At 41.1% G+C, this 24341-nt stretch overlaps 1 protein-coding gene and 1 long non-coding RNA gene across 9 annotated transcripts in view; one reads left to right on the top strand and one right to left on the bottom strand.

Moving 5' to 3' along the window:
* Positions 1-24341, top strand: part of AGRN (agrin) — a 713847-nt gene that overhangs the window by 661437 nt on the left and 28069 nt on the right. For 4 of the 8 annotated variants that reach the window (XM_077458091.1, XM_077458092.1, XM_077458094.1 and 1 more), the window contains 4 exons: positions 1130-1246; positions 10944-11133; positions 18048-18132; positions 20265-20288. In XM_077458091.1, the coding sequence (XP_077314217.1) occupies positions 1130-1246; positions 10944-11133; positions 18048-18132; positions 20265-20288 (416 nt within the window). The remainder of the gene's footprint in view (positions 1-1129; positions 1247-10943; positions 11134-18047; positions 18133-20264; positions 20289-24341) is intronic. The other 4 variants (XM_077458095.1, XM_077458096.1, XM_077458097.1 and 1 more) reach the window with 1 other exon arrangement.
* Positions 15464-24341, bottom strand: part of LOC143934451 (uncharacterized) — a 170411-nt gene continuing 161533 nt past the window's right edge. Inside the window, exon 3 of the long non-coding RNA XR_013263267.1 lies at positions 15464-16884. This is a non-coding gene — a long non-coding RNA (uncharacterized LOC143934451). The remainder of the gene's footprint in view (positions 16885-24341) is intronic.

Here is a 24341-nt window from a genome sequence, read left to right on the forward strand (position 1 = left end):
TAAACTGCTGTGTAGTTTTCAGTATAATACTACTACCACTGATGAAAGTGGGTTAACACATTGGGGCTTATTTACTAAAGGTAAATCCACTTTGCACTGCAAGTGCCCTTGGAAGTGCAGTCGCTGTAGATCTGCACATGGTTTGATAATAAAATCAGCAGAGCTTCCCCTCATTTCAGATCTTCCCCTCTGATCGAAAGCGACTGCACTTCCAAGTGCACTTGTAGTGCAAAGTAGATTTGCCTTTAGTAAATCAACCCCAGTGAGTGTGTGTGTTATGTATTAATAGGTTTACTGTACTTTTTTAATTTTTATTTTGACTGTCGCTCTCCTTTAGTATTGCTTTTAACAATAGGTTTTAAAAAGAGGCATATAGATCTGTAAATCTGATAGATAATGTTTGTAATGGAACATCCCTTTGAGAATCAGTGACATGTAGGAGAAAATCATCATTTGCACAGGCAAATAAAACGACGTAAGCCCGTTTTTACAGGAACTGCAATCTAAACGAATCCAGCAGAGGGAGCTAGAGATGCACTAAATCACGTAGCTGATTGCTTTTTGCATTGCTTTTAAGGCCGAGATTTCAAGCGTTTCTTTTATGGAGTGTACAATTTCTAAATACATTGAACTGTGCTGTATTGACTTCCTTTCACATAGAAAAAAATGAAAGATACTATAGCACAGGCATTTCAGTATATTTCTAGCAAGGAGGCAGACGGCCAGTATTTAGGAAGGTGAGAGTTGCAGGAATGACAAATTAAAGGTTAACCATAGAAATATAAGGGGTTATTTACTAAAGGAAAATCCACTTTGCACTGAAAGTGCACTTGGAAGTAAAGTCGTTGTAGATCTGAGGTGGACATGCATGGAAAATAAAAAACATCATTTTAGCTTGCACATGATTGGATGATAAAATCAGCAGAGCTTCCCCTCATTTCAGATCTTCCCCTTAGATTTAGAGAAACTGCACTTCCAAGTGCACTTGCAGTGCAAAGTGGATTTGCCTTTCGTAAATAACCCCCATAGTAAGTTAGTGGGACATCCATAAATGTGTAAGCAAACTGCCGTCATATGTAAACATTGCACATTTTATTCTTTGTTTAATGTCACTTGTCTCTTCCCCCAGACACCACACAACGCACTGAACCTGAAGGAGTCGCTCTATGTTGGAGGAGCACCAGACTTCAGCAAACTAGCTCGATCTGCTGCAATATCTACCAGCTTTGAAGGATCAATCCAGAAGGTAAAGTGATCATTGGCAGTAGAGAAGCTGGTCCATGGTCTATGGGGAAATCGGGTGAAAACGGGCCGCCTATCCATTTTCATCCCATTCGCCAGATGGATGGAAAATAGGACCACGATTTTGTAGACCGGATCAGATAGCGGCGGATGTCGGCGAACATGTCACTGCTGACATCCACCACTCCATAAGGGAGACTGGAGGGTCTGATCAGGTCCACCTGATAAACTGACAGGCGAATCTAATTGGAAAGCTCGTGTGAAAGGGGCCTAAAGCCTCTTACACACAATCGGATTTTCCACAGACAAAGCATCAGACTTTTCTCCGAAGGGCATTGGCCAGGAATTTTCCTTGCATATAAACAGCACACAATTGTTGGCCAACAAACAGGAATGTAGTGACGTACTACGTGGCTTTTCAGCTCTTTAGCGCCACCCTTTGGGCACCTTCTGCGAATGTTGAGTTTGGTGAGCATTGATTCTGATCGTGTGTTTGTACTTTGGACTTGTGTACACACACTCTAAAAATCTGACAACAGACCATTGTCGGTGGAAAACTTATAAGCCTGCCATCCCATTGATACATGTGAGGTGGCTGAAGGAATCCTCCTCGCTGTACTATTGTATTCTAACAACAGGACTCCTCTACTGTCAGAATAAACTAATCAGTGGTAAAAGCCAATAGGCTGTAACCTGGTGATCAACAAAAGTTTTCCAACAGTCCTGTTTGCCAGAAGGTAATTGAGAACAGCCATAGATGGATCAAAATTTGAATTTGGCCTTAATATATATAAAAAAAAAGATAAACTTAACCTTTCCCAAAAAAACTGCCTATGCAGGTAAGGGGCAACTGTAGATGCCAATACTGTGGGTGTAGGCCATTTACGCAACTCCTAGAGCAGGGGTAGGCAACCTGGGGCCCTCCAGATGTTGTGGAACTACATTTCCCATGAGGCATTGTAAGGTTGGCAGTTACAATTACTCACAGAGGCATGATGGGACTTGTAGTTCTGCAACATTTGGAGGGCCCCAGGTAGACCACTCCTGTTCTAGAGCCTGGTCATAAAAAAACTTGGAGATGGTGTCTCCTTGCTCTGCTTTATTTCTAGGACATTGTTAAAATTATTCCTGTGGTTATTGATTGACTCCACCATCAAGGGAGTAAGCCCTCACCTATTCAAATATATATTATATATATATATATATATATATATATACGCACATCCTCTACCCCGGTACGGTAGTTCTGAGTTCAGCACTGAGGAGAAAGCAAACTGTGCAGGGATTTGAAGCTGAGAGAACTTGCCTGTAATAGTAAGGGTGAACAGTAACAGTAGGGAGAAACGTCCTAGTAGTAAGGCAGGATGGAGGGATGCCATCATCTCTGAGAGTTTTTCATCCAGGTCTTGGGAGGTGACATGTTTGTTATTTAAAAAAAAAAAAATTACAACCACTTTAACCACTTGCCGCTCGCCCTATTACAAAAAGACGGCGGCAAAGTGGTTTGATAATCCTGACCGGACGTCATATGACGTCCTCAGGATTATGAGCCACTGCGCGCCCCCGGGGGCGCGCATCGCGGCGATCGTTGTTGCGGGGTGTCAGTCTGACACCCGGCAACTACGATCTCGGTAAAGAGTCTCCGACGGAGACTCTTTACCACGTGATCAGCCGTGTCCAATCACGGCTGATCACAGTGTAAATGGGAAGAGCCGGTGATCGGCTTTTCCTCACTCGCGTCTGTCAGACTCGAGTAGAGGAGAGCCGATCGGCTGCTCCTCTGACAGGGGGGGTCTGTGCTGATCGATTATCAGCACAGCCCCCCCGAGGATGCCCACACTGGACCACCAGGGATGCCACCAGACCACCAGGGAAAAGGTAATCCTCCCTAGAACACCAGGGATGCCAATGGTCAGCATAATGGATGCCAATCAGTGCCCATAATGGATGCCAATCAGTGCCCACAATGGGCATCACTGATTGGCATGCATTATTGTTTGGCACTGATTGGCATCCATTAGTACAGTATAAAACCAATGCCGCCTATGAGTGCCCACCTGTGCCGCCTATGAGTGCCCACCTGTGCCGCCTATGAGTGCCCACCTGTGCCGCCTATGAGTGCCCACCTGTGCCGCCTATGAGTGCCCACCTGTGCCGCCTATGAGTGCCCACCTGTGCCGCCTATCAGTGCCCATCTGTGCCACCTATCTATGCCTATCTGTGCCGCCTATCCATGCCCATCTCTGCCGCCTATCCATGCCCATCTCTGCCGCCCATCCATGCCAATCAGTGCCACCTATCAGTGTCCATCCATGTCGCCCATCCGTGCCGCTCATCAGTGTCCATCAATGCCACCTCATCAGTGCCACTTCATTGGTGCCCATCAGTGCCGCCTTATCAGTGCCCATCAGTGTAGCCCCATCAGTGCCCATCAGTGAAGGAGAAAACGTACTTATTTACAATGTTGTAAAACTGAAACAAAAAAAAAAAAACATTTTTTTTTTTCAAAACTTTCGATATTTTTTTATTTGTAGCGCAAAAAATAAAAACCGTAGAGGTGATCAAATACCACCAAAAGAAAGCTCTATTTGTGGGGAAAAAATTATAAAAATGTCATTTGGGTACAGTGTAGCATGACAGCGCAATTGTCATTCAAAGTGTGACAGCGCTGAAAGCTCAAAATTGGTCTGGGCAGGAAGGTGTTTAAGTGCCCTGTATTGAAGTGGTTAAAGCAGTATTAATCCCAACAATTGCAGCTTACCAATTCGTAGATGCGGTGGCTGCATCAGTTTACTGTTGAGTTATTTTTTACCTGGTGACCTGGCCAGTACGTCCCTTATTTTTCAACTTCCTTTAATAGGCCAAGCTGTCCAGCAAAAGTGCCAGTTAGAGGGGTTTTATTAATTTATGCAAGACCTTTATCCAAATAGGAACTACTTACGAAGCTGTACCTTGGACTTAGTTAGTTAGTCAAGTCCATCTGAATCTGCTAGTCTAATGCCGCGTATACACAACTGGACTGTTCGACGGACTTGGTCCGGCAGATAATCCGACGGACTTTGCAGCTGAGGTCAGTCCGACTTTCAAACTAATGGACTTGGCCACACACGATCACTCCAAAAGTCCAACGGATTCGGACGTAGAATAAGGAAGTTCATAGCCAGTAGCCAATAGCTGCCCTAGTGTCGGTTTTAGTCCATCAGATTAGCATACAGACGACCTAATTTTTCGACTGGACTCGAGTCCGGCAGACAGATTTGAAGCAAGTTTTATTTTTTGGTCCGCTGGACTTTTGGGAAGAAAAGGTCCGCTGGAGCCCACACACGATCAAATTGTCAGATGGATTCCAGTCCGCCAGACCAAGTCCGCCGAAAGGTTCGGTCGTGTGTACATGGCATAACATTAACCTCAACCATTACTGACAATGCTGCCGTCCAAAGTGGTCTCCTTTGCTCCTCCATTCAGAGTGGAGACACTATCACAGGAAGGGTTTACTGCCCAGATTGCCAGGTAAAAATAATGGGAAAAAAGCCTAAACAAACGAAAGCAGGCACAACAATTTCAGCATAGCTCTCAACTGTCCCTGATTTTGAGGAACTGTCCCTGATTTCGAGGGACTGGAGCAATATCCCTCTGTCCCTCAAAGCGCCTCATTTGTCCCTCATTCTGGTCTGATCTATATAGTTGTAGATACAAGTTACTATTTATCTTTCAAAAAGTTTTCAAAAAAGAAAAAAAAAAAAGTTTTCCAGAGCTAAACCTTTCATCTAGGGCTGTGGAAATTAAAGATTAATTCCTCGATTAATCGTTAATTTTTTTGATCGATCAAAATACTCACCTCTCCGCCGGCTTCCGGGTCTTCAGGGAGTTCCGTCGGAGATCCGGTGACATCACAGACATAGACGTCACTGGACGGTGTTGAGTCTGGTGATGTCGAAGTTCTGATTGAACGTAACGCACAAGGGGGAGGAGCTACGCATGATGTCACCAGCTGATGCCCTATGGAACTAATACGATTGTCGGCTTCACATGCTGTGTTTTTTTCCATCTTTATGTGAGTAGTAAAATTAAATCTTAAACTTAAGCGGTGAGCACTTCGATCTTTTCTTTCTACCCATGACCCGGCATCCTTGCTGAGATTTAAGGAGATGCGAGAGAAGTTTATGGTCAGTGTTAACCCTTTTGATACCCGCTTTCATGACCACCTGTTTGCACAGGGGTCCATGCCATCAGGTGAGAGTGATTAGTTAGACTGGAGGTGGAGGGATTGTCACGCTACTGTGGAAAAAAAATGACTTACGTCAGTGCTACAGTTTGAATTTAAAACATATTTGTGTAAACAGTGAAGTTAAGTCATGGATTGTGTAAACAAACTAGTGTCGGGGGATTGTATATAGTGTATACCACATTTACCATTGACTAATGCTGAGCTGCAATGCAAGATCAGCTAAAAGTAGTTGGATCTGTATGTGCGTTATAATTAATCGAAATTAGTCGATTAATCGATTAAAAAAAACAATTAATCAAACACGAAAATTTTAATCAGTAACAGCCCTACTTTCATCCAATTTCTAAATTGCTACATTTGTAAACTCTACAAGCCAATATAATGGGAATAGTAGTGGTAAAAATGCACTTGTGGGTTTAACCAGTCAATTTCTTTTGTACAATTCTCCTTTAAGGGGGTGTGTCAGGGGGCGTGTCCTAAACCTGCGTATTTTTGCTAATAGGTGTCCCTCGTTCCCATCTCAGAAAGTTGGGAGGTATGTTTCAGGATTGCTAAACTGCAATATATTTAATTTCTGTCCTTTGGATTTAATACTGCTTTAAACTGCACATGGAATATGAATATTATGTAAATCATGTGCTGTGCTCACCTCAGTTTTATCTCCTTGTCATTCAGTGATAAATATAAGAAAATTCATCTCTTGCTGCTGATAGTCCGTGTTTTGTTTATTGCAGGGATCCAGCTGGTGCTGAAGTTACAGATTATGACTCTTCAGTCAGCTGTTAATTAGCTGCTCATTTAATCCTGTTGCTTTCTCATTTTTCCTCTTTGGGCCTACTTGTCAACAAAAAAAAAAAATGTTTTCTTTTCTTAAAGGCCAATTTCAAGTGAAAAGGAACATGACATTTTTTTTTTAATTAAAAAATCTATACATTTCTACTGTAGGACAGGAACAATGAAATTGAGGTTCAATCTTAAAGTGGGTGTCATAATTATAGGTAATAATTAAAGGGTGCTCAACCTGTGGCTCTCCAGCTGTTGCGGATTGTAGTTTTGCAACAGCTGGAGAACCACAGGTTGAGCACCCCTGATGTAGAGTATAAGATTTCCTATCATTTGAATCCAGTCTTGCCACAAAGAGTTAATCCATCTCTGAGCAATCCTCTTTTATTGTTCAGTGAGATAAATCTTGACAAACGGAGAAAAACTTTGTCAAATCCTCCCCCTTGCTGTGAGTGACAGGTGATTTACAGATCTCGTGCACTAGCTTAAAGCGGGAGTCCACCGGGACTCCGCGTTTTTTTTTTTTTTTTTTTTTTTAAAAGCCAGCACAAATACTGCAGCTGCTGACTTTTAAAATAGTGACACTTACCTGTCCAGCGCGCCCGCGATGTCAGCACCCGAAGCCGATCTCTAGATCGTCTGTAAGGTGCTGCCGCCGCCATCTTGGGTATGGGAATCAGGAAATGGAGCCTTTCGGCTTCATTTCCCGGTTCCCTACTGCGCATGCGCGAATCGCGCTGCGCAATAAGGACGGTCTCCGCTGCCTCTGGGATCTGTGTGTTTCCCAGCAGGCAGCAGGGCACTTGCGGAAAGGGGCGGGCACTTGCGGAAAGGGGCGTAATCTACGCCCCTTTCCGCAGAGAGCTATCCCGGAAGTGGGTGCAGAATACCTGTACTGTACAGGTATCTGCACCCCCCTCCCCCCTGAAAGGTGCCAATTGTGGCGCCGGAGGGGGGGAGGGTTCCGATGAGCGGAGGTCCACTTTAGGGTGGACCTCCGCTTTAAGAGACCTGCATTATTTTTGATTCCCTCCCACTCCTTTCTTCTGCTGCTCTGCCAGAATTGGATTTTCCATACCTCAGCATGATTGAGCATGCTGAAATCATGTGGTTACTTTCCTGTCTTTTCACTGGATGTTAGAGATCATAGCAGAAGTTCAGTGTAAGAAATACACAGGAGAAAATGCGTATTGACAAGGGGAGTGTAGAGGTGGGCGGGGAGTCTATTGACATCACGACTCCACCCACTGAGCTCCAGACAACAGACCCACCCACAGAATCTGCCGTTTTTTGGGTCTCATAACAGACAGAGGGGAGACATTTGACAGTTAAAGATACATGCAGGAGGCATGTATATCCTTATAGATAACCCCTATGGCAGTAGTTTAGAAAGGATGGCATTGGGTTTACATCCACTTTAACCACTTAAGCCCCGGACCAATTTGCAGCCAAAGGACCTGGCCCCTTTTTGCGATTCGGCACTGCGTCGCTTTAACTGGCAATTGCGCAGTCGTGCGACGTGGCTCCCAAACAAAATTGGCGTCCTTTTTTTCCCACAAATAGAGCTTTCTTTTGGTGGTATTTGATCACCTCTGCGGTTTTTATTTTTTGCACTATAAACAAAAATAGAGCGACAATTTTGAAAAAAATTTAATATTTTTTACTTTTTGCTATAATAAATATCCCCAAAAAGTATCGAAAAAAAATTTTTTCCTCAGTTTTGGCCGATACGTAAAAAAATCGAAATCGCAATTAGCGATTATTGATTGGTTTGCGCAAAAGTTATAGCGTTTAAAAAATAGGGGATAGTTTTATGGCATTTTTATTAATATATTTTTTTTTTTACTAGTAATGGCGGCGATCAGCGATTTTTATTGTGACTGCGACATTATGGCGGACACATCAGACATTTTTGACGCATTTTTGGGACCATTGTCATTTATACAGTAATCAGTGCTATTTAAATGCACTGATTCCTGTGTAAATGACACTGGCAGTGAAGGAGTTAGCCACTAGGGGGCGAGAGGGGGTTATGTATGACGTTATGTGTTTTTTTTTTATTGTAGGGGGCGTGGCCTGGCTTGTGACATCACTGATCGTCTTTCCCTATAACAGGGAACAGACGATCGGTGACAGCCACAGTAGGAAGCACGGGGAGAGGTTTTTTTTTTTTTTACACAGTCCTCTCGTTCTTCAGCTCTGTGACCTGATCGCGGGACACCAGCGGCAATGGGGTCTGCTGGTCCCGCAGCCACAGTCACAGAGCTCAGGACCGGGTCGGGAGCGCGCTGCCGGCTGCACGCTCCCGACCCACGGCTGGGCACTTAAAGGGCAACATACAGGTACGTGCTTGTGCCCAGCTGTGCCATTCTGCCGACGTATATGTGCAGGAGGCGGTCCTTAAAGCGGGAGTAAACCCAGTTTAAAAAAAACACTTAAATTCCCAGCATGCCGGAAATGCTAACTTTCACATTGGTTGTGTTTTCGACCAAACTTTCAAACCATCCAATGGCCGGTGTCACAACTGCTCAGATGTGCAGCATTATGGCAGTTGAAGAATCATTAGAGGCCAAGATGGCAGCTTCCTTGACTGAAAGCGATAGAAGGGTTTACTTCCACTTTAAGCAGTTAAAGCAGCAATAAACCCAAAAGCAAACATTTATTCTATTGCAGCTCACCAATTTCTAGATTCTATGGCTGCATTTGTTTTCTTTTTAGGCTTGTGCTCTAGCCAGTAAGTCTGTTTTTTTTTTTTTTTTTTAAAGAACAGTCTCTCTTGCAGATGTATCAGTTACAGGTATGAGACAGACCATTTAACACTGGCAGGGGTGCTTACAATGATCAGCTTTTATTTATCTTTTCTTTTATTGTTTCTTTATCTCAAAAGGAAGAAAACTGTTTGCTGTAACTGCTTATAAAGCGTGAACTGGATTGTGGCTTCAATGTGTTAAACTGGATACACATTATACAATTTTTTTTATAATTTTATATATTATTCAATCTCCTTTAGATTTACCATTAAATTATGTAGTGTAAGTGCCTGCCTGATTGCATACAATTTTAAAGCGTTTAGGTCTGACCTCATATTCTATGTTTTTGGTAAATCTAAAGGAAAGTTGAACGAGAAAATTTTATAAAAATTGTATAGTGTGTAGGCAGCTTTAGTTTATTTAAAGAGGAAGTAAACCCTTCATTTGAACACTATATTTTAGACACTGAAGTTTGTGCTTACACTGTTTTACCTTTCGGTAGATGTCGAAGGATCTAGTTGTGTATTGGATGTGAAAAAAGCACTTCATCCCGATTGTGGTTTATGTGGAGTGGACATTTTATTGTATGTGTTGCGTGTCTTTAAATACTTTAAATACTAAAAAAAATAAAAAATAAAAAACGAATGCAACCACTACATCTAACGATTGTTAAAGCTGTAATACCTTACATTTTTGGTTTACCCGCTAGCCGAGCAGCCACCTCAGTTATACTGCAGGCAGGTTGACTCGGCGGCACAAATCGCCTTAGCTGTACGTCACTCCTTTAAGACGTCACAGCGGGCGCGTGTCCGGGGAGCCAATGTGCGGGCGCGATGACCGCCGGGCATCCTTGATCGCTCGTGACAGAGCTAGAACCGGGATCTGTGCATGTAAACACACAAATCCTGGTTCTCTCAGGGGAGAGGAGACAGATCATCTCTCTCCTTCTCTAGTCAGTCCCATCCCCCCTACAGTTAAAACACACCTAGGGAACACAGTTAACCCCTTGATCGCCCCTAGTGTTAACTCCTTCCCTGCTAGTGACATTTATACAGTAATCAGCACTGATCGCTGTATAATTTTAAATGGTCCTAAAAATGTGTCAAAAGTGTCCGATCTGTCCGCCATAATGTCACAGACATGATAAAAATCGTAGATCGCCGCCATTACTAGTAAATCTAAAAATATATATATATAAATAAATGACATAAATATCCCTTATTTTGTAGACGCTATAACTTTTGCGCAAACCAATCAATATATGCTTATTTTATGTAGGAGAATACATATCGGCCTAAACTAAGGAAAAAAAAATTTTTTTTTAATGAGATATTTATTATAGCAAAAATCACAACATATTGTGTTTTTTTTTTTCAAAATTGTCGGCCTTTTTTTGTTTAAAGCTCAAAAAATAAAAACCGCAGAGGTGATCAAATACCACCAAAATAATTCTGTGTTTGTGGGGAAAAAAAAAAGGACATCAATTTTGTTTTGGTACAACATCGCACAACTGCGCAATTGTCAGTTAAATCGACGCAGTGCTGTATCGCAAAAAATTGCCTGGTCGGGAAGGGGGCAAATCCTTCCGGTGCTGAAGTGGTTAATACCACTTTAATTATAAAGGAATAATAGAAGTAATACTGGCCATACGTGGGCTGATGTCTCCCTCAGCATCTACCTGTTCATCTGTCAGAACCTGCAGCAATGTGCATAATCAATGGCAGAAAAGGTGTCCAATACAGAAAAGGGGTGGACCAGATGGTCACTTCTGATGGCCAAAAGTACTCATTATTATCTTCTATTGAAGCCCTGTATGGATCTGGTATGTCCCCAACATCATTGCAAACAATACTTGAAAGCATTGCGTAATGTAACACTTAGGAATGGCTGAGAAAATAAAACAGAATATTGATTTTAATTTATTTTTATTTTTTTTGCAGCTTAACATCAAGGGCTTTCCAGTACTGAGAGAAGAGAACATCCTCAATGCAATTGAAATCGCAACATTCCTTGGCCACCCATGTACCCAGAAACCATACCCCTGTCAGAATGGAGGACTGTGCATCCCTAAAAAGGAGAGCTACGATTGTGTGTGCCAGCGAGGCTTCTCTGGAGGACAATGTGAGAAAGGTAAGTTCCTCTTATGTTACTGCACAGAAAAGATGTTGACAAAAACAGCGAGCTATAGCCGCTCGCTGTATCACACGGCCCCGCCCCCCGGTGCTCCGCGTCAGTGGATGTGATTGACAGCAGCGCGAGCCAATGGCTGTGCTGCTTTCCATCCATCCACTCCAGCCATTCAGCGGCCAGGCTGAATGGTGGAAAGGATGTTGAGGGATGAGCGCGGGACTTTCGAGGGGTGAGGTAAGTAAAACGGAGGGGGCTGGGGGCGCCGGGACTGTCGGATGTTTTTTCACCTTAATGCATAGAATGCATTAAGGTGAAAAAACATTTACCTTTACAACCCCTTTAAGCCTAATACACACAGGCCGAATGTCAGGCGACATCAGCCAGTTCAATAAAAACTGGCCAACATTTGGCCCATGTGTATGGCAGCCGTTCTGACAGAAGTGGCCCTTTGGCCGGCTTCTGTCGGACGAGCATGCTGGAAAAACAACAGCCAACCCACTGAACCACCAACACCAGTGATCATCTGAGTTCTGCCAGCATTACAATTCTAATGCCCTGTACACATCACCGGTTTTCCTGTCGGAATAAACTCTGAATGTTTTGTCGACAGAGTTCCGCTGAAACTGTCTTATGTACACACGCTCACACCAAAGTCCGATCGTCAAGAACGCGTTGACGTACAACGCGTATGTCAGGACTAGAAAAAGGACGTTAAATAGCCAATAGCTTCCGTCTCGTACTTGCTTCAGAGCATGTGCCATTTTTGGTCCGTCGGAACAGCATACAGACGAGCGTTTTTCCCGATAGGAATTGGTTCCGTCGGAAATATTTAGAACATGTTCTATTTCTAGGTCCGTCCGAATTTTCGAAAAAAAAGTCAGATGAGGCATACAGGTGATCGGAATATACGATGAAAAACTTCCGTCTGACTTTTTCTGTCGCACATTCCGCTCGTGTGTATGCGGCATGAGATCTCTTTCACATTAGCATTAACTCTAAAGTGCCGCTCGTTTTAGCTGCGCTTTTCGGCTGATAGCAGGGAGCTTTTAACCCCAAAGAGGTTAAAAGCTTCCGTGCTGTGACATTTTCTAAGCGCTTTTCAGGTTCTTTTGAAGCGCTGCCCATTAATTTCAATGGGCAGGGCGTTTTGGCAGAGCTAAATACAGCGCTTCCAAACTGCCCCAAAGATGCTGCTTGCAGGACTTTTCCCAACGTCACGCAGGCGCACCACCCCAGTGTGAAAAGGCACACTGAAATGAATAGGAGGCGGTTTTCAGTCGCTATTTCTAGCGCTAAAACGCCTGAAAACTGCCTCAGTGTGAAAGGGGTCTTAATCATTCAATTACTTTTTTTTATCTTCGCAAAAAATATCACTGTCACAGAGTGTATTCATCCCTACAGTGACATCCAAGTTGTAGAGGATTTTTACTTACTACTGCTCATGTCCCATATATCCTCTGTAAATTGCATTATAGGTTACAGAAAATAACTTTTAGTTGAGGAGTATCTGTGCTGGTGTTGGCCAATGTTCAAATGTATAGACCTTCAAAGTGTACGCATTTACATGTATACACACAGCAATATTATCAGTGGAGTATAGAGAACATTTATGGCAAGCATGTGATTGGGAAACCAGGAGAAAGAAAAAAAAAAAAAAAAAAAAAAAAAAAAAAAAAATTATATATATATATATATATATATATATATATATATATATATATATATATATATATATATATATATATATATATAGTATGGCAGCCAATTGTTGAGTCTATAGCTTTTAACTATGGGGTCCTGGGTAATATATATACTTTTGGCACAGTTAGACTGGCCATACACCAATAGATTATCTGCAGATTTTCTATGGTCAGATGGAAAAAGTGGAACAGATTCCTCCATCTATGCTGAACTGTGTGGATGGTAGAATCTCCCACTGGCCCAAGCTTCCATTTCTTGCTAGTCAGGTCCGCTGGCTCTCACAGTACCTGAACATTCTGATTGGGTGCAGGCATTGTTTAGGTTGAGAGCCAGTGGGGCCGACTAGCAAGATACTGAAGCTTGGCCCAGTGGGAGATTCCTCCATCCACACAGTTTAGCAAACATGGAGAAATCTGTTGCACTTTTTCCATCTAACCATAGAAAATCTGTAGATAATCTATAGGTGTATGGCCAGCTTTAGTTTTGGTGCAGAGGATGATGCTTTTCCTAAGCCCTCCTTTAATGCTCCTAACCTTAGTCTTTTTTTTTTGGCATACTCGCTTCTTCCACGCTGGGATCCCCTATGTTAACATATGATATTCCTATGGAAAAATATACCGGGGAAGTCCAAGCGCAGGAATCTTATGCTTTAAGAATGTGCAGCCACACACCACATCTCTAAGCCCTTGTACACACGGTCGGAGAATCCGTCGGAATGTGTCCTATTGGACCGTTTTGTCGGATAATCTGACTGTGTGTGGTATGCATCGGACTGTTTCCGTCGGAATATCCGTCGGACCAAATTTTCCAACTTGCTGGAAATATTTTCCGACAAACTGGTCCGATCGGACATACTCCGATCATGTGTAGAGAATTCCGATCGGACAAAGTGCCATGCATGCTCAGATCAAATTCCTACACCAAAGCTATTGGCTACTAGCCTGAACGTAGTCCCATCGTAACGAAATAACGTCGTCATGTTCTGAACGATTGGATTTTCCAACAACTTCGTCCGACCGTGTGTATGCAACAGTGTCGGACAAGATCCGTCGAACAAGATCCGTCGAACAAGATCCGTCGAACAAGATCCGTCGAACAAGATCCGTCGAACAAGATCCGTCGAACAAGATCCGACGGACAGAATCCGTCGGATTTGGTTGTCGGAATCTCCGACCGTGTGTACAATGGCTAAGATTAGGCCCATTTGTTGGGCAAAATGTGTCAGTGGAAAGACTTCTGGAGGGAGCTGTCCAAACCATCTGGAAGTATAACCTTTTTGGAAGTGCTGTGTAGCTGCATGTTCTGTATGACAACAAAGCATTCGGGTTCTGACGAATACCCATTTGTCAGCCGAATTAGTCAAGGGGGACTTTGGAGCTGAATCAATTTTGTCTGCGAATCTTTGAGTTTTTTCATGTAATTCTCCTACAATCCAAATACAGATGGAAAGGTTAATTGGCTAAAACTTGCTCTTCACATGCATCTCTCTAACTGCGGCAACAGTTCAGAGCACAGAGCTGAGAAATATGTCAGCACTATATAAATGAATGAAAATAAATACATGATAATAGTCACGGTGACAGAGAAATTTTGTCAAACAGTGTGGTGGAAAATAACACACCGGAAGACATTTTTATTTTCCATAACAACCATTGAGAATTGAAAGAACAGTGGGAATATGATGGGCCAGTTAGCGCCTTTCTGCCATCAAATTAGATTTTTCCAGGTACCGTTTCATATTTGTACGTGATGATCTTAAAGATTCCTCTCCTGGATTCTCACACTTCACGGCTGCCTGGGCAGAAGATGGAGGGAAATCGATAAATAAAATGGACTGTCAAGCAGATCAAATCTGAGCTATCCTCCGCGTAATATTTTCACCTCTTACACTCCCACAGGAGGCGGCTGTGTACTGTGCAGCCCAGTTATCCTTGTTTTTTTTTTATTAGATTTTTGTGAGTTTGTCGGCTGTAGAACTGACCCTCAGTGTATGTCTACTCTGATCCATGACAACCAGTCATTTGGCTGGCATATCCAGTATCTTGAAGTGTTTCCTCTGCCCATTTTCTCACCAGCTGTGCAGCTGACCCTTTTAGTACCTCAGCACTCCCCAATTTATAAATAAATCTATGCTGATAATAATAATATCATACCCAGCTGTACATTAGACAGCAGCTGAGTAGGCCCGATCAGTAAGGAATTTTAGCTAGGGATGAGGAGCAGCGATATGGCGGAATTTCCGGCTTTGTTGCCAAGGCCTTTCTGAAACATAACCATATGATTTTATAAGCAGTTTAAAATGCATGTCGCCACTCGGACCGTGTAATTGTGTGAGAGAAAACGAGTTTGCTTTTCTAATATGGAGTAGAAAACTGTAGAATGTAGACGGCTTGTGTTTTGTTAATAAAGTGCATGTTTAGCACTGATATCGGGATGTGAATGGCTCGCCGTATTCTGGGCAGCGCTGAGCATCTGACAGGATCGCGTTTTTATTGTTCCATTTCGAGCACTGGAATAGCAGAGGACGATGTGTTTCTTTACAGTGTGCTCCTGTTTTGGTGTTTCTTTTTTTTTTGTGCATAATAGATTAACATTAGCATTTAAATTGCAAAATAAATATAGTCTTTATTGTGAATTTTCCATGAATAATTGAAGAACGTCACAGGTGTGGAATTTACATTTAGAAAAGTCTCTGTGGTTTTATTCATTTAGTAGTAACTGGTGAATAGAGTAGCACCTCAGGTTACTACAAATTTATAAACTGCGGTAAAAGAGAACTCCTAATTCGAAAATAGACATAACGTACAGTATGTCATTAAAGTTAATGTTTTTGTTTTGTTTTTTGAATTTTTTTTATTTGGTTTTACATAGAAAAGGTTACAAAAGATAACTGTACAGTAGATAAGCATACAGATACAAACACTTGTGTAGTGAGTACAAAAGAACCGACGGCAGAAAAGCCCTAGGTTTTGGGATGAATGGACCCAAGTGGGTCCCAGTAGCCTATACAATCCAAGTATACCAAAGTTAATGTTTTTAGGAATTCCTCTTCTATTTCAGTATGTGGCAGACTATGATTATGTAACTCTCTTTTAACTATGACAACACTTCTTTGTTAAATAATTTCCCTTCTAATGTAATTGGCTTACTACTTTTTCCATAGAGGTCAGCACTGTAGCTTGAGGTTAAATTGTACACATTTAGGTCAAGAGCTTACATAACTAAAGAGATTCTGGGCCTTCTATTTCTAATATAAAACAGAGACTGATCATAGGATTGTAGTGAAGGTAGGTACTTCCATTTAGAACAGCCTTTCTCAACCTTTTCAATACAGAGGAACCCTTGAAATAGTTCTCCAGTTTCGGGGGAACCCCTGCTAAAAATTAGAAATCTACAACTCATGATACAATAGTATTATGGTCAGTGGGAAGAATGGTCCTTACACTTGTGGTCATTGGGAAGAATTATCTCCTTACAGATAGCTAAAAAAGATCAACAGTGTCAGTGGGAACTTATCTGAGAGGCAGAAATGGCCCAATGCTGAAGGAACCCCTAGTAACTTCTGGAGGAACCCTAGTTGAGAATCACTGATTTAGAAGGTGTGGGTGAGGTTTACATCAATATTCTGAGAAGAAAGTGGGGGGCAGGGGATCTAAAATAATTGGTAAAATCCTTGCAATGTTGGGAGTATTGCTGATTGGAGAGCAGTAGTTGCAACTGTGCAGAGAACGTATTTGACTGCTGGACATAAACTGCTGCTCATGGAATGCAGCGGTCCTCATCTTCCGGAAGCGTGACTATTGTTAGCTGGAGAACAATAAATCATTAACATAGGATTTCTGAAACCTATGTTTTCCTGCACCCTTTTAGATCCTGTTCACTTTTCTCAGATTACAATTTGGCTTTAAAACTAAACTGTAAAAATAAGCAGGTGTTGCATATATACTGTTATTCAATATAGTGGTATTTAGAGCGCAGTAACCCACCCAATCTGATTTCAGTTAGCTGCACTTCGCGCCTTCCAGTAATATACTGTACACATCTTAGATCCTGCAATAAATAATAGAGAAGATAAAAGAATGAGTACGGATGAGATTTATTAGGTTTACCCAATACAGCTTTTTAGATTTTCTGTTTAATCTTGCAGCGATATTATTTATTTATCTCTCCACTTTCTACTTTGCCTGTTCATCTTTCCCAAACATCTAGTATATTAACCTGAAGAAGAACTTTAAATATCAGTCTGTGACACCATGACTCCATCCTTCTCTGTCTGCACTGACCTCTCCTTTTAAATAAAATATATCTTGCCGGAGATGTGAGGAATGGCTCCTTTGTTTTCCAACATCCCTTTCAGACCCAAGCACTTTATTCCTAACATTTGTCAATTTAAAGTCTAGGCATGCTTTTCAATAAACACTCCTCGCCTACCCTCATTAAAAATGTACATTTAGTGATAGAGCCCAGATGTAGATGAACAGTGTTTTTTTTTTCTGCCGCAGCTGTCCCCAACCTGGGCAGTACCCACATCCCACACTAACCTGCTCTTCATTGTAGTTTACAGAAACCACAGAAGGAAAGTAGTGAACATTTTTATCTTTTTTATATTTTATAACCTTGCAGACATAACACCAGAGCTATCTATAGTTAAAGAATCTCTTTCACCTATTACATTTTTATAGCGTTGATAAATTCTGCAGTAGTTAGTAGTAGTAGAGTTACACAGAACTGTGAATACCAACACCCCCAAGTGCTTGCATTCTGGTGGTTCGAAGACAATCACGCTCAGTAAGACCCCTTTCACACTGGGGCGCTTTGCAGGCGCCACAGCGCTAAAAATAGTGCCTGCAAAGCACCCTGAAAGAGGGCTTTCACACTGGAGTGGTGCGCTGGCAGGACAGTAGCAGCATCGTTGGAGTGGTCAAGGAGCGGTGTGTATACTGCTCCTCCACCACTCCTGCCCATTGAAATCAATGGGGCAGCCCAGCTTTACTGCTGGCAAAGCGCTGCTTTGTACGACAAGAGGGGGAAACCTCCCAAATAGGATACAAACAGCAGGAAAAACTAAAAAGGCCTTTTAACCATTCCATGAAGAACTAAAGTGAAGCTAATAAGTTATAACACCTTACACAAGGGAAACAAATAAGAATCTGTAATAATTAAATACATTTCTATGGATGACTAATACATGTTAATATTTGTTTCATCCCCAGCTACCATTGAAAAATCAGCTGGAAGCTCCGAAGCAGTGTCATTTGACGGAAAGACTTACCTGGAGTACCACAAAGTGACCAAAAAGTAAGTCAGTGCCATTTACAGCAGTTATCCAGCACCTATACCCCCTCTCCTTAAGAAATTCTCAGGTGTCTAGGGCACAAACAAGAATATAGTCGCTTTCAGGGACAGACTTCCCACCACACCACATTTACACATTTAACAAGAAAGAAAGAAAGACAGTTCTTTAATGTTGAGTGGAAAAAGATCGCTTTTCAGCTATCATGGTGAAGTGTCCTTGGAAATGAGCTTTCTCTGCTGCAGACCTCTCCTCTGGCAGTTATTTAGCAGGCATCAAACTGACAAGCAAACCTATGAACTGGTGCTTGAGCCAAATAGGGAAGGCGTGCCATGCACCTGCCGCGACGCCGGTAAAAGGCAGGTAGGGCTTCTCAGTGATATAATGAAATGTTGTCTAACATTCCAGATGTGCTGAGAAAGATAGCGACATTATGATGGCCCTGCAGGTTTCATAAATCTACTTCCCTGTGTAGAAGGAGCTCCTGTGAGTCATAAATTAAATTCGTCTTGTTTTATCTCTCCAGGAAATCATTAATTCAGGATACCCGTTATCCTGTTCTTCAGTGACTGATCATTCAATGCTTTCTCTTTGTAGTGCCTGTCGTTGTGTGGCAATTAAGTGGACCATTAAAGGGAATATATGTCGTTAAAAAAAATATATAAGCTGTCTTGGCAAATGTCCGTATTGTACTTGCAGTTGGGAATAGAAGAAATATCTTTTTAAACTCATGTGCAGCTTTTAACTAAAATACCACCAAAGTTATTCATTCTCTGACTAATTTGTTTCTGTTACTGAACTCCTGGAACTGCCGATTAATAAGAACGTTGAGAGCCGATCCTTGTCATTACAGGGAAGTGCTGAAAATCTTTACCCTCCGTCTCTTATATCATCCAGCAGGAATGTTTATTAAGTTAGTAAAAGTGATAGCTAACCACCGACGGAATGTTTACTTTCAAAGAATAAGTATATTTTAAAATAGCCAAGCAAATCAAGTGAGTTTACATATAAACCTTCCATGTTTTTTTTTCTCCTGCTGGGACCATTAAGGATCCTGCCAGTCCAGCCTGACTTCTGTATTCTGATATTATTTTCATCAGATGGAAAGTATCACTGATGTTCTTTTACATGTGCATTCTCCTTCGCTTATTAGGGATTGGTCAGAAGGGATGAGTAAGGAGCATATAGGAGGATGCAAGAGATTCCTTATTTAATATAATGCCAGCAGACATTGCAGTCTTTGTATTAAATCTTCCCCTCCCATTTCTTTTTGTACATACTTCAAGACATTATATTAAGGCACATGCCATATAAAAAATAATAATTTTGGGGACACGGAATTAAATCATCCAGGTTTAGGGAGCAATATGTTATTTTTCATCATAACAGTGCACTTATTATTTCAATACAAGGCTTATATTGCAAAGCAATCAGTGGAATTTACTAGAAAGTGGTATGATCTTTTTTGGCAGACCTTCCATAAAGCTATAGTTTTTTTATACTGTAAATAGCCGCTTAAACAAATGTAAAATATTGCAAATGTTAGGGGAGAAAATCCAGAATTCTAGCATCTACAGCACAGTTGTTGAGATTTACCTAGCCCTACAGAAGACAGAAATGTCTAAGGTGGCCATATCTCCCTGAGTTCCAAGGCTTGTTTTTCTACTCGTAGCACTTGAATCCTTCCATCAGCTCCATAGCAGGTGAAAGAATCAGGCCAGTTTGTAGACAGAGTTATTAAACCTCCCCATGTGTTGTATACAACAGTCAGATATACTTTTTAGCACTGCTGACGTTGTCAAAATCAGCCTGATACCTACAAGACTAAAGTCAGGGAGCACCCCATACACATGCAGGCATTAAATGGCTGAATTTGTTATCTTGGTATCTGTTAGCGTTAAACCGCACACTTGATTATCTACGGATTAGGTTTCAAATGCTGAATATGCCAGATTTTATGCCACCTATAGCCACCTTTGGGCAGAAATAGTTAGCTCCATTGAGGTACTTTACATTAGATATATCTCCAGCCAAACTGTTTGACGATTCCCTTTAATGTTTAAACAATTGTCAGCGTTTGTCAGATATGTCTGTCTGCTGTCTTATTGTGTGTCCATGTTGTTTCCTTGTTTTCAAGCCAACTGACTAATGAGATACCTGAGTAAGTAAAGTGTCTTCTCCTGTCATCCATCACAGTCAACATGCATTGATCTCATCAGTTGTACTTGACATTTTACCCATTACATTAACATATTCCCAGATTTTGTTCACATCACCTGCTATGTAGACATACATGATCACCTCTGACGTTATACCTGCTAATAAAGCAAGCCGTCACCCTCTACTGCCATCAGCGTGGTACATGTTTGACAGTGCCAGCCATCTTGTGCCTTCATTTAGTGAAACCTTTGTTTCCTTAGATCCCTTAAAACCTGGTTTTCAGGCATTAACTAGAGTTCATGAAGGCAAAACAAAGGTTTCATTGCCTATTATAAATAATGGACAGACCATTGTGCATCTTCACTGTGTGTCCTTGTCTGTCCATGAGTGCCATCACTTAAAATGACCCATGAATTTGAAGTGCTCCTAATAATTCACAAGGAGAATATTACCTTTATGAAAACCTATTGATAGGACAATTACCTATGCTCTAATGTGCAGTGCTTCAATCAGTGCTTCAATCAGTACACTAATTGTATCCTATTAATGATAGGAAGAAATCAAACTTCCCAGTGATGAGTGATAAAACTCATCAGAATATCTGCTGTGCCGTTCACAGGCTTGTACACTATGGCAGAACAAATGGTAGTAATATTAATAACAGTGTGCAGTAAGCCACCAGATTTTACCTTCATCGGTCTACAGCTATCAGAGGAATTGAAGATCAATTCTGTTTCTAAGATTTCCCATTTTCTTTATTCTAAGCCTGAATAATCTAGTTTCTACATAAGCCCAGAGTGATATGGATCTCACTATAAGCCCTTTTACACACGGTCGGACATTCCAACAACAAAATCCGTCGGATTTTGTCCAAAACTGGTGTTGCATACACACGGTCGGACAACGTTGTCGGAAAATCCGATCGTTCGTAACGTGATGACGTTATTTTGTTACATCGGGAGTACGTTCAGGCTAGTAGCCAATAGCTTTGGTCTAGGAATTTGATCTGAGCATGCGTGGCACTTTGTCCGATCGGAATTCTATACAAACGATAGGAACAAAGTCCAATCGGATCATGTTGTTGGAAAATTGTATAGCCCAGCTCTAAAACTTTGTCGGTCGGATATTCCGACGGAAACGGTCCGATGGAGCCCACACACGGTGGGATTATCCGTCAACGCGGTCCGATCGAGCATTTTCCGTCAGAATGTCCGACCGTGTGCACAAAGGCTTAGAGTACTGTTATATGTATTTAGCACTGCCCTGTTGTATTATAATAGGCCCAGTCTGACCAATTCTTTTTTGAGGGCAACAGCTCCAATTGCCTTTCACCGTTTTTCAAAAATAAACCCAATTGCTGTCTTTTGTGTTTTAGTGACAATAGAAGACAAACTAATTACTTACTGATAAATTCAGAGAACACTTAATAGTCATACAGTGATCTTGAGACATTCACAGAATATATGATGTGCTTGAATAATACCATTATTATGTGTCAGTATTGTGTTGTTTTGTGCAACTCTCTTCTTTGGGTAAGAAAGAGGAATATGAATATTATTCTGCATACAATTGTCAGGATTATTTCTTTTGTAATCAGTAAAACTGCTTTTTACTGAGATTTGTCAACTGCAGCAATCACGTCATGCAAGAGATTGTTAGTTGATGTATCCGTACCATTAACCTCTATTCCTCAGAGATCCGAGTCAAATGTAACAAACAAGATTAGCGAGTCTCATACCGCCTCCGGCACAAAACCCAGGCAGGATCCATTTTTCTCCTGCTGGATTGAGTCATTTTGACACATATCCTCTATAGTACTATTCAGCCTGCAAAGTAATAAAATATTGTCTTTAAAAATGACCCTAATAATCCTAAATGCAGTGTCTCAACCAGCAGATGGGAGATTGTTGGGTGATGAATCAACGTCTACCTAAGAAACCCAGGGCAGAACATTGTCTGGATTATCCAAGAAAGGGAAAATTAGACCTTCATTTAATGCAAAGTCGACTTTCATTATGAAAAATGATTAATCACCTGGTAGCAGCTTTCCTAAAACAGAATGTGTCTGTCCTTGCGAAATACAAAGTAACAGTCCTTCCTTTAGATTCTAATGATGAGTACTGCTGAGCATGGGTGTAAATAGAACACCATGGGTGCGCTATGTACTGATGATGCTGCCTGCTGATTAAAGACAAGTAACCATTTGGTCTAACCGTCCATTTCATCTACACCTGCTGGGATAATTCCACTTGGATTTTGGTTCACCTGATCCAGGTTGCTAATGTGTGTCCTTCTCATAAGGCCACTCACCCGAAAAGTTTTGTATTCTGAACTGAATGCTACATAAAATAATCTGTATATTAATCATTTTTATTTTTTACTTTCATATGGCTTTATTATTTGTCTTCACATTTACCTGCAGACCAAGAGACAATGACTGGGGTCTAGACAAATTATGACACTTCAAGGAGTGCGTAAACACTTTTTTTTTTTTTTAAAGATTTAAACCTTTTGATTTCAATATAGGAAGAGGAAAGCATACATAAAGCCACATGAAAAAAAAAAACAAAAAAAAAAACAAAAAAAAAAACGAATATACTAATATAATCATTACATATAATAACCACATGTATTTAGTGGAATACAATATTTTTGGATGTCCTTTAAATCAGACCTCACCAACTACAGGCATGGAGTCTTTAAATATTTCTACACCAAAACGGCTTACATGTATGGATAAAATAAAAAGTATATAGCTGTATACAAATTGCACACCCACCCAGGCACACTAGCCTTTTTTTTCAAGCTAAAAAAAACAGCAGAAAAAAAATGCTGCCATAGTAAAATAATCATTTTGGGGACGCGGAATTAAATCATCCAGGTATAGGGAGCAATATGTTATTTTTCATCATAACAGTGCACTTATTATTTCAATACACGGCTTATATTGCAAAGCAATCAGTGGAATTTACTAGAAAGTGGTATGATTTTTTTTTTTTTTTTGAGCAGACCTTCCATAAAGCTATAGTTTTTTTAAACTGTCATTAGCCGCTTAAACAAATGTAAGATAGGAAAAGTATATGTGTAGCGCTAGGACAAAGACAGAAAATTTTAAAAATTATACGCGTCACCATATAAATCTTAAAGCGAGGAAAAACGCATTCCCTAATAGTGAAAAAAACATAAACCACATTTAAGCAGTTAAACAAACCTTTGAAATGCAAATACAAGGGAAAAAATGAATAAAAACTATAAATAATAATCATTTGTGGACAATTATCCAAAAGAAGTGCAGGTGCTAAGTAAATCCCAAAATATAAAGTCCAATAACACATTTTTAGAAGAATCAACTTTCCAAGAAACGGCTTCCAAAGGAAATTGTGTACTCTTCATACATGCATCACCACCACCTCCGTGAAACTGGGGGAGGCTTACCAGAAGACTTGGACTTAGTCAGGCGTATGCCCCCCAAGTCATATAGGCTTTATTTATGTCATTAGCCGCTTAAACAAATGTAAAATATAGCAAATGTTAGGGGAGAAAATCCAGAATTCTAGCATCTATAGCACAGTTGTTGAGACTTCCCTAGCCCTACAGAAGACAGAAATGTCTAAGGTGGCCATATCTCCCTGAGTTCCAAGGCTTGTCTTTATACTGGTAGCATTTGAATCCTTCCATCAGCTCCATAGCAGGTGAAAGAATCAGGCCAGTTTGTAGACAGAGTTATTGAACTTCCCCATGTTGTCAAAATCAGCCTGATACCTGCAAGACTAAAATCAGGGAGCACCCCATACACATACAGGCATTAAATGGCTGAATTATTTATCTTTGTATCTGTTAGCGTTAAACCACATACATGTATGGATAAAATAAAAAGTATATAGCTGTATACAAATTGCACACCCACCCAGGCACACTAGCGTTTTTTTAAAAGCTAAAAAAAACGCTGGCAATAGCTTTTTGTAGTATTGTTTTAGGAGCATTAGAATTTTATTCGCGCTTTTGCAGTAAAAGGGAAAAAAAAGCTCAAAAAACGCTATTAGTAGTGTTCATT

This window comes from Lithobates pipiens, unplaced genomic scaffold, assembly GCF_037356315.1.
Source record: "Lithobates pipiens isolate NorthernLeopardFrog02 unplaced genomic scaffold, aLitPip1_a1.2 Scaffold_27, whole genome shotgun sequence".
Classification (NCBI taxonomy): Eukaryota; Metazoa; Chordata; class Amphibia; order Anura; family Ranidae; genus Lithobates; species Lithobates pipiens.